Raw genomic sequence first — 13,258 nt, 5'->3', positions numbered from 1 at the left:
TCTCCTCTCCATGTCCCTCACACTCCTGTGCTCAGACTCATTCTGACTAAATAGTAATGATTATACAAATGATAATGAATATTAGTAAAGAATAATAATACAAATACATGATATTAACTGATTATACATACTAATAATATAAAATAATATTAAACAGTAAAATTTCGATCTACACCGGTTTCAGTGCAATCCATGACGTTGATTCTGCCGGTGAGCCACAGTGTGTAAAGCTTTCGGCCAATCAGAGTGCTTCATTTTAACCCTCCGCCCATCTGCCCCTCCTAGCCAAATGCTTCGCGCCCGCACGTGTTCAGGGACTCAAGGAGGCCGGCCGGATAACTGCAGGCTTGCATGCCACGGCTGAACCGCCTCATAGAGATGCGCGGTTGGCGGTAACAGCCGCGGATCGGGCCGATGACGTGACGGAATATTATATTTTAATTAAATTCGGGCGGGTGGCAGTTGAACCAATCACATGAAAAATATATATACATTGTTAAATATTGTTACAGCGCCTGGTAACAATATTTGGCAAGCTATGAGCCCAGCTGGAGGCCTAGATCTCGTAGATGAGACTGCCTGGGTTATTTTGTTATGATATTAGTCTAGTTATATTTTAAAACAGCCAGTCATTGATGCCATTCATTCGGGGAAAAGGCATTTAAAACATAGACAGATTATGGCGTTATATCAGAAATTACATCAGGCAATGGCAGCGCGAGATGTTCAGAAGAATGCAAGAGATAAACTTCTTCAAGCTCAATAACATCCACAGCAAAAAGAAAAAAGAAGGTAAGAAACATAGTCGGAAAACTTTGCCCATTAATTAGATGTGCAAGGCAAGCAGGCGAGTTTTGGGGTTGCTATGGACAATAAAAAATGTGAACATGCACGTTGCACTGTTGTGCGGTGGACTTGCAGCGAATTTCAGTGAATGAATAGAGTCAGCGTTTTAATATCGTTGCTCCATAGTTTGTTTCTTGTATGATTGTTTGCCCTGCTGGTATAAAATAATTTGCACTATCTGCCTGAAAAAGACACGCTCTCTTTTCGATTCAGTCAAAATTACAGGTTTAATTTCTTCAGGCTCGTCCTAGTCGTCACCCTGACATGACAGCGCGTAGAGTTAAATAGCCTATAATGTCAATGACTTATTTTATTCGAGCTTTCTTTCTTTTTGCAATAGGCATTAATTAGCAGTGGGCTAAATAACAGCATGTTGAAATGATTTGCCAAATTACGTTTTTTATTACAATGATAAAATTGTACAGTAGCCTATTCAGGTAAGGTCAGGTTTGCTGATGTGCGTTTGCAAGAAGGGTCAACTGTCAAAAAATGGGAGTTTTATTTAAGCTTATATCAGGAAATATTTTATTAATGTTTTTACTCTACAGTTGTTTAGTTGTGTTAAATTAAATTAATTTATTAATTTAAATTCATATTTAATTTGATTTAATATTAAATGAAATTTACATTGTACATTAGTAACAATATTTACTGTATATAATAGCAACATTTTATGTCAAATTCAAATAAAATAAAATCTACTTTTCTCAGTTTTCATAGTGAAAATATAAAATGTGCCATAGTTTAGTGGAAGATTGCTGCCATCTACTGGAAAACAAACACTTTTGCTAGTGCTATAGTGAATAGTTTGTGCATGAATGCTAGATGTTATTATGTTATTATGTCTTGCTCTTTGTGTTTAGGCTGTCTTTGGTTGTGTTTGTGTTTAGGCTGTCTTTGGTTCTATTTGTGTTTAGGCTGTCTTTGGTTCTGTTTGTGTTTAGGCTGTATTTGGTTCTGTTTGTGTTTAGGCTGTCTTTGGTTCTGTTTGTGTTTAGGCTGTCTTTGGTTCTGTTTGTGTTTAGGCTGTCTTTGGTTGTGTTTGTGTTTAGGCTGTCTTTGGTTGTGTTTGTGTTTAGGCTGTCTTTGGTTCTGTTTGTGTTTAGGCTGTCTTTGGTTCTGTTTGTGTTTAGGCTGTATTTGGTTCTATTTGTGTTTAGGCTGTATTTGGTTCTGTTTGTGTTTAGGCTGTCTTTGGTTCTGTTTGTGTTTAGGCTGTCTTTGGTTCTATTTGTGTTTAGGCTGTCTTTGGTTCTATTTGTGTTTAGGCTGTCTTTGGTTCTATTTGTGTTTAGGCTGTATTTGGTTCTGTTTGTTTTTAGGCTGTCTTTGGTTGTGTTTGTGTTTAGGCTGTATTTGGTTCTGTTTGTGTTTGGCTGTCTTTGGTTCTATTTGTGTTTAGGCTGTCTTTGGTTCTGTTTGTGTTTAGGTTGTCTTTGGTTCTATTTGTGTTTAGGCTGTCTTTGGTTCTGTTTGTGTTTAGGCTGTATTTGGTTCTGTTTATGTTTAGGCTGTCTTTGGTTCTGTTTGTGTTTAGGCTGTCTTTGGTTGTGTTTGTGTTTAGGCTGTCTTTGGTTGTGTTTGTGTTTAGGCTGTCTTTGGTTCTGTTTGTGTTTAGGCTGTCTTTGGTTCTGTTTGTGTTTAGGCTGTCTTTGGTTCTATTTGTGTTTAGGCTGTCTTTGGTTCTATTTGTGTTTAGGCTGTCTTTGGTTCTATTTGTGTTTAGGCTGTATTTGGTTCTGTTTGTGTTTAGGCTGTCTTTGGTTCTATTTGTGTTTAGGCTGTCTTTGGTTCTATTTGTGTTTAGGCTGTATTTGGTTCTATTTGTGTTTAGGCTGTATTTGGTTCTATTTGTGTTTAGGCTGTCTTTGGTTGTGTTTGTGTTTAGGCTGTCTTTGGTTCTATTTGTGTTTAGGCTGTCTTTGGTTCTATTTGTGTTTAGGCTGTATTTGGTTCTGTTTGTGTTTAGGCTGTCTTTGGTTCTATTTGTGTTTAGGCTGTATTTGGTTCTGTTTGTGTTTAGGCTGTCTTTGGTTCTATTTGTGTTTAGGCTGTCTTTGGTTCTATTTGTGTTTAGGCTGTATTTGGTTCTGTTTGTGTTTGGCTGTCTTTGGTTCTATTTGTGTTTAGGCTGTCTTTGGTTCTGTTTGTGTTTAGGCTGAATTTGGTTCTGTTTGTGTTTAGGCTGTCTTTGGTTGCGTTTGTGTTTAGGCTGTCTTTGGTTCTATTTGTGTTTAGGATGTCTTTGGTTCTGTTTGTGTTTAGGCTGAATTTGGTTCTGTTTGTGTTTAGGCTGTCTTTGGTTCTGTTTGTGTTTAGGCTGAATTTGGTTGTGTTTGTGTTTAGGCTGTCTTTGGTTCTATTTGTGTTTAGGCTGTCTTTGGTTCTATTTGTGTTTAGGCTGTATTTGGTTCTGTTTGTGTTTAGGCTGTCTTTGGTTGTGTTTGTGTTTAGGCTGTCTTTGGTTCTATTTGTGTTTAGGCTGTCTTTGGTTGTGTTTGTGTTTAGGCTGTATTTGGTTCTGTTTGTGTTTAGGCTGTCTTTGGTTGTGTTTGTGTTTAGGCTGTCTTTGGTTCTATTTGTGTTTAGGCTGTCTTTGGTTGTGTTTGTGTTTAGGCTGTATTTGGTTCTGTTTGTGTTTAGGCTGTCTTTGGTTCTATTTGTGTTTAGGCTGTATTTGGTTCTGTTTGTGTTTAGGCTGTATTTGGTTCTGTTTGTGTTTAGGCTGTCTTTGGTTCTGTTTGTGTTTAGGCTGTCTTTGGTTCTATTTGTGTTTAGGCTGTCTTTGGTTCTATTTGTGTTTAGGCTGTCTTTGGTTCTATTTGTGTTTAGGCTGTCTTTGGTTGTGTTTGTGTTTAGGCTGTATTTGGTTCTGTTTGTGTTTAGGCTGTATTTGGTTCTGTTTGTGTTTAGGCTGTCTTTGGTTCTATTTGTGTTTAGGCGGTATTTGGTTCTGTTTGTGTTTAGGCTGAATTTGGTTCTATTTGTGTTTAGGCTGTCTTTGGTTGTGTTTGTGTTTAGGCTGTCTTTGGTTCTATTTGTGTTTAGGCTGTCTTTGGTTCTATTTGTGTTTAGGCTGTCTTTGGTTCTATTTGTGTTTAGGCTGTCTTTGGTTCTATTTGTGTTTAGGCTGTCTTTGGTTGTGTTTGTGTTTAGGCTGTATTTGGTTCTGTTTGTGTTTAGGCTGTATTTGGTTCTATTTGTGTTTAGGCTGTCTTTGGTTCTGTTTGTGTTTAGGCTGTCTTTGGTTCTATTTGTGTTTAGGCTGTCTTTGGTTCTATTTGTGTTTAGGCTGTCTTTGGTTCTATTTGTGTTTAGGCTGTCTTTGGTTGTGTTTGTGTTTAGGCTGTATTTGGTTCTGTTTGTGTTTAGGCTGTCTTTGGTTGTGTTTGTGTTTAGGCTGTCTTTGGTTCTGTTTGTGTTTAGGCTGTCTTTGGTTCTATTTGTGTTTAGGCTGTCTTTGGTTCTATTTGTGTTTAGGCTGTCTTTGGTTGTGTTTGTGTTTAGGCTGTATTTGGTTCTATTTGTGTTTAGGCTGTCTTTGGTTGTGTTTGTGTTTAGGCTGTATTTGGTTCTGTTTGTGTTTAGGCTGTATTTGGTTCTGTTTGTGTTTAGGCTGTCTTTGGTTCTATTTGTGTTTAGGCGGTATTTGGTTCTGTTTGTGTTTAGGCTGAATTTGGTTCTATTTGTGTTTAGGCTGTCTTTGGTTGTGTTTGTGTTTAGGCTGTCTTTGGTTCTATTTGTGTTTAGGCTGTCTTTGGTTCTATTTGTGTTTAGGCTGTCTTTGGTTGTGTTTGTGTTTAGGCTGTATTTGGTTCTATTTGTGTTTAGGCTGTCTTTGGTTGTGTTTGTGTTTAGGTTGTATTTGGTTCTGTTTGTGTTTAGGCTGTATTTGGTTCTGTTTGTGTTTAGGCTGTCTTTGGTTCTATTTGTGTTTAGGCGGTATTTGGTTCTGTTTGTGTTTAGGCTGAATTTGGTTCTGTTTGTGTTTAGGCTGTCTTTGGTTCTATTTGTGTTTAGGCTGTCTTTGGTTCTATTTGTGTTTAGGCTGTCTTTGGTTCTATTTGTGTTTAGGCTGTCTTTGGTTCTATTTTTGTTTAGGCTGTCTTTGGTTCTATTTTTGTATGATGATTCACCATCATCAGCCTTTCTATAATATCATGAACACAATGATGGAATGGGCTGTGATGCAAGGATTATTTTCAATTCGATGCTGGGAGTTATTGCAGTAATTGTATTTAATTTGAATTTGTAGCATTTGTAGCAATAACATTTATGGTCTACTTGTATTTGGTTATGGAGTAACTAATACATCTTAATTGGTGAAAGTATATTATGTGCATATTATGTATTATGGAGTTCATAGATTTCTGACTGGCGGGTGGGCAACGGTGAAGCGCACATTGGCGGTGGGCTGTCGGTGCGCGCTGGGGGCCCGCGTGGGGGGGAGGGGTAGTACTCATCAAATTTCTTCAAGGTTGGCAGGTCTGTGTGTTGTGGTGATTGTGTGTGAGTGAGAGAAAGTGTGTGTGTGTGTGTGTGTGTGTGTGTGTGTGTGTGTGTGTGTGTGTGTGTGTGTGTGTGTGTGTGTGTGTGTGTGTGTTCACTGATTAACTGTCACTGTGTGTGTTTTGTAGTGTGGATCATGGAGGAAAGATCAGGATTACTGCAGGACTACACAAATGTACGTCTAAACACACACGCACACACACACTCACTCACTCAGACACACACACACACACACACACACACACACACACACACACACACACACACACACACACACACACACACACACACACACACACACACACACACAGTATGATTCATAAGCCTTTTGGTAATGTCCTCATATTTCACCCTCTCCTGTAATACCTGTGTCATACACATTTGTGTCCTCATATTTCACAAAAACATGCCCACACACACCCACACACGTTGGTCTATGTGGTTTACAGGGACTCTCCATAGGCGTAATGGTTTTTATACTGTACCTACCGTATTGTCTATCCCCTTACACTGCCCCTGCCCCTAAACCTACCCATCACAGGAAACATTCTGCATTTTTACTTTCTCAGAAAAACTCCTTCTGTGTGATTTATAAGATGTTTTCCTCATGGGGACCTAAAAATGTCCCCACAAGGACAAGGATTTCAGATATTGCCATCTTTGTGGGGACATTTTGTCCCCATAACACACACACACACACACACACACACACACACACACACACACACACACACACACACACACTTTATGATTCCATCTGATCTGTTTGGTAACCATGGTGATTTCAGTCCGAGCTAGCACAGAATGAAATGAAATGAGAATGAAAGAAGATTTTAATAACAAATGTCATTGGTTGCTTGGCAACAGACCTGAGAGTCAAGTGCTGAGATACAGATGAGATGAGATTTATAGACAGGATAAGAATCATAAATCAGGCTCAGACCTGAGAGTCGAGCGCTGAGCTACAGATGAGATGAGATTTAGACAGGATAAGAATCATAAATCAGGCTCAGACCTGAGAGTCGAGCGCTGAGCTGCAGATGAGATGAGATTTATAGACAGGATAAGAATCATAAATCAGGTTCAGACCTGAGAGTCGAGCGCTGAGCTACAGATGAGATGAGATTTATAGACAGGATAAGAATCATAAATCAGGCTCAGACCTGAGAGTCGAGCGCTGAGCTACAGATGAGATGAGATTTATAGACAGGATAAGAATCATAAATCAGGCTCAGACCTGAGAGTTGAGCACTGAGCTACAGATGAGATGAGATTTATAGACAGGATAAGAATCATAAATCAGGTTCAGACCTGAGAGTCGAGCGCTGAGCTACAGATGAGATGAGATTTATAGACAGGATAAGAATCATAAATCAGGCTCAGACCTGAGAGTTGAGCACTGAGCTGCAGATGAGATGAGATTTATAGACAGGATAAGAATCATAAATCAGGTTCAGACCTGAGAGTCGAGCGCTGAGCTACAGATGAGATGAGATTTATAGACAGGATAAGAATCATAAATCAGGCTCAGACCTGAGAGTCGAGCGCTGAGCTACAGATGAGATGAGATTTATAGACAGGATAAGAATCATAAATCAGGCTCAGATCTGCTGCTGGAGATGAGTTTGGGGAAACTGTCAGATCTCAACTCAAGAGAGTTTCTGTAAGAATAATGTTAATGTTTTCCAGTGTTCATTATCAGATGAGATTCATAATTCCTGACTGTGATGTTTTCTCTTTATCAGATTATCAGAAGTTCACTCTGGACCCGAACACAGTAAATAAAGAACACCGTCTGTCTGAGGCGAACAGAGTGATTACACTCACTGACACAGAGCAGCCGTATCCTGATCATCCAGACAGATTTGATATGCCTCAAGTGTTGTGTAGAGAGAGTGTGTGTGGAGAGAGTGTGTGTGGACGCTGCTACTGGGAGATTGAGTGGAGAGGTGTTGTGTGGATATCAGTGTCATATAAGAGCATCAGCAGGAAGGGACGGGGTATTGAGTGTGTGCTTGGACGTAATGATCAGTCCTGGACTTTGAACTGCTCTTCCTCCACTTCCAGTTACTCGTTCAGTTACAATAACATAAGCACTAATCTCCCTGTAAAGCCCATCAGCATTAGAACAGATCCCAGTAGAGGAGAGTATGCTGATATCTATAGAGTAGGAGTGTATGTGGATCTCAGAGCAGGAACTCTGTCCTTCTACAGCGTCTCTGGAGACACAGTGAGGCTCATCCACTCAGTCCAGATCACATTCACACACACACTCTATCCTGGGTTTGGGCTTTGGTCTGGAGCATCAGTGAAACTGTGTTGAGGAGTCAGAGGAGACTATCTGTCTGTCTATCTATCGATCGATCGATCGATCGACCTACCTACCTACCTACCTACCTACCTACCTACCTACCTGTCTGTCTGTCTGTCTGTCTGTCTGTCTGTCTGTCTGTCTGTCTGTCTGTCTAGTTTGTCATCACTCGTTTGAATCTAGACGTTTGACGGTAGTTTCTTTGTATTAATGTGTCAGGATCTGATATCATATGTGTTTGATTATGAGTGTGTTATTTCAGACGTGCAGTGTATGCCGTATTGTTACCGGGTTAGCAGCGGTTTGTTCGCTGACAGCGGGGCGCTGCTGTTCTGCTGCTGGATTAATGTAGAGGTGAACAGCTTGACGGTTCCTTCATCGCTTAACACTGGCGCTGGGTTTGAACTGTGCTGTCGACCCTGTGGCAGTGCACACGATAAACCACTAATGTTATCAACCGCCAATTTAACAGGAAGAAGAGTGCTGTCCTGTGTGTGTGTGTTTACAAGGGGAGTGTGATTGTTTGTATTTTGGTTGATTTTCTTTAACTAATTTCTTTTCTTCGTTGTATATTTTGCTTCATTGTGTATTTGGTTTATTTTTGTCAGGAATTGAGTGTTCATGTGTCATTGGTGACTTTAATGCAGTTGTGAAGTAATTCTGATGATTTTATTTAAACTTCCTCATCTCATGATCGAACAGAAGATCGAGTGTGTCTTTGTGCTGAAACCTAATGTTTCATGGCAAATATAGAAGTGTATTTGAATTATTGCTGAATGAGAGAAAAGAGCCCAATGCCGTTTTATTTTGGCTTTAAATAAATTCATTTTGGTTTAACGTGTTGTTTGTAATGAATGCCACTAAGATCAACTTATAATCTAATTTTATTTAAAAAATGTAATATATATTTTATAGCTAATTTCTTTCTTGTACTGTTCTGAAAACAATTTAATTTCAGGAATTGCTGTGTAGTGAGGGGAAATGAAATGCCGCTATAGAGTTTCTATAATGTTTGTTAATGTTTTATTTTATTTACCGGTATTTAATAAATGCATTTATGTAGTTATTTGCAGTTGCGAGGTTAAGGGATGTTTTTGGAGTATGATCAGTTTCTCTTTTGTGACGTCCTCTTCGTGGCCAGGTTATGTTTCTCTAAACTCGGGGTGAGGCTTCTAAACGGTGAGTTTTTAGGGCGTGATGTTCAAATGAATTGTTTTGAGCTGTCACATTTATCGAGGCACAATTATTCGTACCATGGGATTGGCTGCAAACAAATATGTTTCATGAATCACATGTGAACCCTGTCATAAGATGCTAACCAGGGTCACTTAAAGGCAGTAGCGTACCGTGGGGTTTGAGTCAGGGCCTTCGCTAACGATCAACACGCCCCACGCCATAACAACACACACACACACACACACACACGATCAACAAGCCCCATGCCGTCACCATAACAACACACACACACACGCACACGTTTGTTTTTGTGACATATGGGGACATTCCATAGGCGCAATGGTTTTTATACTGTACAAACCGTATTTTCTATCCCCCTACACTGCCCCTGCCCCTAAACCTACCCACAGGAAACATTCAGCATTTTTACTTTCTAAAAAAACCTCATCCTGTAACTATGATTTATAAACATTTTGAAAAGTGGGGACATGGCCAATGTCCTCATATTTCACCCTCTCCTTGTAATACCTGTGTCATAATAAACATGTGTGTCCACACACACACACACACACACACAATACAATAATGCACTGTACGCAATACTACTACGAACTTTGCTTTCATAGTGTTCGTTGGGAAGGGGGCAAGCAAAAAGTAAACGCGAGACAAAAAGGCAATTTGACTATTTATTGATGATACTGCACTCACGTGTCACCGTTTAGGCAAATGGTGAAAGAATCAAAAATCAGCTGGCACAAATACTCTTTAACAGAAAAAACACCGCTTGTTAGCTAACATTACCGGCTTGACATCATTCGCACGCAGCCCGTCATCCGCGGCGGCCATAGTTTATTTCACACAGAATTCTCACAACCCGCGAAAAGTTCAGACGGCTGATGACATCAGCAGGGGGTAGCACACCGACACATCGCTGGGCCTCTGGGCCGTTCTATCACTACACATCAAATTTTGATTGGCTAATGACCCACGTCAGTCAAAGCTATGGTCCAATGGAAAATAGCAGCTTCAATGGAAGGCAAGCTATTCTACTAGTGCTGGTCCTCGGGGCTGTGATGCGTTTAGATGATGACATATGGAAAATACGCCAAAAATAAATACATTCTTTCTGGAAATATTATATATATATATATATATATATATATATATATATATATATATATATATATATATATATATATATATATATATATGTATATGATTTTGACAGGGCCAGCAGAGAAGGCCCTGCTGGCCCTGACAGCCCACCACTGCTTAAAGGGCACCTACTATGCCCCTTTTCTCCAGATGTAATATGTTGGGGATTGCCCCACTGAATGCCGATTTTTTAATAGTGTTTACCACTTCAGCACTCTGATCAGAGAGGAGGAGTCATCAGATAGTTTCCAGCTTTTATTAGTGCAAGTTAACCTTGTACACATGGTAGTATACAACTGAGGTAGTTTCTGTAAGAAACAAATTAAACAGAAATAAATAACTGAATGTCAAACTTAAACGTCCACTTACTGTTGTGATAAAACAGCAAACTACAAACTAAACAATATTAACAGCTCTCTCATACTCTGTTTAGCAGAATAAGAACAAGGAAATAAACTCCATATAAAAAGAGCATATAATCAACTTAACATACATCACACCATCCTCATTATGGTATTAAAGTATAACAGATATAGAATATCTGATGATCATTCTCATAACTAAACGGGTTATAACCAATATCAGTAGGTTAAGATGCGATGCTAGCGGCACTTCCATGTGCGTTTCACGTGGCGAACTAATAATCATAAAGATCGCGAAACACCCGCGAATAAGAGGCTTAATACTAGAGACAGTCTCAGCAGTATAAACATCTAGTATTACAAATAATACAGTCAGGAAATGAACTTACGGCGTCAATAACTTTGTCCTGCACTCAGAGATGCTGCATGGGTGGAAAATGCGTCATATATTTACAGCTCCGTGCACGTAACAGAGAACGCATCACTTACGCCAAAAACGGTATCCACTAAAAATTGCGTAGTATGTTCCTACCTTATGTATTAAGTATTTTACATAACAACCCTGAATATATCAAATACAGCTGTATATAATACTGAAACCCATATAAGTAAAGAATTCACAACAGCCCCCCCCCCCCCCCCCCCCACACACACACACACACATTTGAGCAGCAAATGTGCCAGTTAAGAAAATTCTTTAAGAGTCTTTGTTGTCTTCCTCAAGAGCAGGCAACATAATGATGCGGGCAACTGGCCTGGTGGACACTTTGCCCCTGACAAGGACATCTGCTGTTCTCACACATCCATCCTTACTGACCACGGTCTTAACCACTTTCCCAATAGGCCACTGAGCTCTGGGAAGTTGTGGATCAATAATTAAGACCACTGCGCCTACTGCCAGATTGTCCGATGGTTTGTGCCATTTCTGGCTTGTCTGGAGCGTGGGTAAGTAGTTCCTTGTAAATTGAGACCAAAACTGATCCACAAGATTTTGACAATGTCGCCATCTGCGTCGTCCCATTTCTCCTGAGGCATATGCCACCAGTGGAAGTGATGCATCCCGCCGCCCCGTGAGGAGAAGGTTTGGTGTAATGGCGTCGAGGTCTGCAATGTCTGATGAGATGTATCCTAAGGGTTTTGAATTCAAAATACCCTCTACTTCTACCAAGACTGTAGACAGGATATCTTCAGAGATGGACTGACTTCCCACTGCTACCTGGAGAGCAGATTTAATAGAGCGGACCTCTCGCTCCCAAACACCACCAAAATGAGGAGCATTAGGTGGATTGAAGAGGATCTGGTAATCTGCTAACTGCTCTTTTAATTGGGATTCCATCGCTGCAAAGGCTTCTCGCAGTTCTCGTTCAGCACCACGAAAGTTTGTGCCACAATCCGACCTGATCTCCTTTGGTCTGCCACGTCTGGCTATAAATCGCCTAAGAGCAAGCAGAAAAGCGTCCACATCAATGGAATTGAGAAGCTCTATGTGAAATGCTCTTGTGGTGAGGCATTTGAAAATGACACTCCAACGTTTTTCAATCCTTCTGCCTATTTTGACATGATACGGGCCGAAACAGTCCACTCCTGTCGAGTAAAATGGTGGGCAGAGAAGTCTGAGCCGCTCTGGTGGCAAATCTGCCTTCTTTGGGCTGAGCTCGCCATCGTTGACAGGATACACAGTTAATCTGGTGGTGTTTAACAGCTTGGCATCCCCGCAAGATCCAGTATTGTCTCCGTATTTCCGCATACACTCGTTCAGTACCTGGGTGCAACAAGCACTCGTCATTTAAGTCTTTAATGAGTAACTCCGTTGCTGGATGCTGTGGATCTAGCACTATTGGATGAATTTGTTTAACATTTGGGCTTTCCAGTCTCCGTAATCGTCCTCCAACTCTGAGTACACTCTGGAGCTAGACACATTAGTCGACTGTGGCTTGGTAGAAGTTTGTGTGTTCTGAGGGCTGCTATTTCCTCTGAGCTTGACACTCTCTCAGTAGGACCAATTCTGCTTCACGATGATCGATGAGCTGAGTGTTTGACGAATCCTCTGTCACCTTTTGACATGCTTGTCTAGTTGCTTCCACTAACTCTTTCCATGTGCTGAACTGAGTGGCATCTAGACGGGTTCGATCTGGTTCCATAGTGGTTAAGCAGCAGATAGTGAGACTCTTCAGTTCAGGTAACTCTTCTGATTTTGTCCGTTCAGGTCTCTTTGGCCAGTGCTCAGAACGCAGTTTTAGAAATGATGGTCCATGACTCCAGCGACCAGGCACTGTAAAACTTAAGAGTGGTTTACGTCTTGTATTATCATCTGCTGAGTTCTGCTGTGTGTCCACGTACCACCACGCACTGTGTTCTGTCAACTCCTGTATTTCTGAGACTCGTGTCCCAACGAAGACTTTAAACCTACAAGAGTCCGACTGAAGCCACTCCAGCACAGTTGTGGAATCTGTCCAGAGAATTGTCTGCTGGATAGTGAGTGTTATCTCATCATTCAAAGGCTTTGCAAGCTGGGCTCCCGCCAATGCTGCACACAGTTCCAAGCAAGGCATGGACTGCTGCCTCTTGGGAGCAACTCTCGATCTAGCCATGACGAAGGAAGTATGAACGTCATCTTCTGTGTATTCTACTTAGTAAGCCACTGCCCCATACGTCCTCTCGGATGCGTCGCAAAACACATGGAGGTCATATTTCCGTTGAACATCATCAGGGACTGATGAGTAACAGCAAGGAATGGTTATAGCACTAAGATGCTTTAACTCTTTTTCCCAGGAGTTCCAGGCAGCATGGAGATCTGGAGGCAAGTTTGGGTCATCCCAATCTCTTTTTTTGGACCATAGCTGTTGGATGAGCAATTTTGGGCAAAAAGAAAGGCACAATGAAGCCTAAGGGATCATAC

General features: G+C 40.8%; 1 protein-coding gene across 1 annotated transcript in view; it reads left to right on the top strand.

Moving 5' to 3' along the window:
* The window catches only part of LOC137049024 (uncharacterized), a 50,572-nt gene extending 42,053 nt beyond the window's left edge, over positions 1-8,519 (top strand). Inside the window, exons 5-6 of the mRNA XM_067427420.1 lie at positions 5,484-5,530; positions 7,101-8,519. Coding sequence (XP_067283521.1) covers positions 5,484-5,530; positions 7,101-7,678 — 625 coding nt within the window. The 3' untranslated portion in view covers positions 7,679-8,519. The remainder of the gene's footprint in view (positions 1-5,483; positions 5,531-7,100) is intronic.
* Positions 8,520-13,258: the final 4,739 nt, after the last annotated feature.

The sequence above is a fragment of the Pseudorasbora parva genome, chromosome 20 (assembly GCF_024679245.1).
Source record: "Pseudorasbora parva isolate DD20220531a chromosome 20, ASM2467924v1, whole genome shotgun sequence".
In the NCBI taxonomy this organism is placed as follows: Eukaryota; Metazoa; Chordata; class Actinopteri; order Cypriniformes; family Gobionidae; genus Pseudorasbora; species Pseudorasbora parva.
The sequence above is the reverse complement of the archived record's forward strand: the minus strand, read 5'-3'. Positions and strand labels throughout refer to the sequence as shown.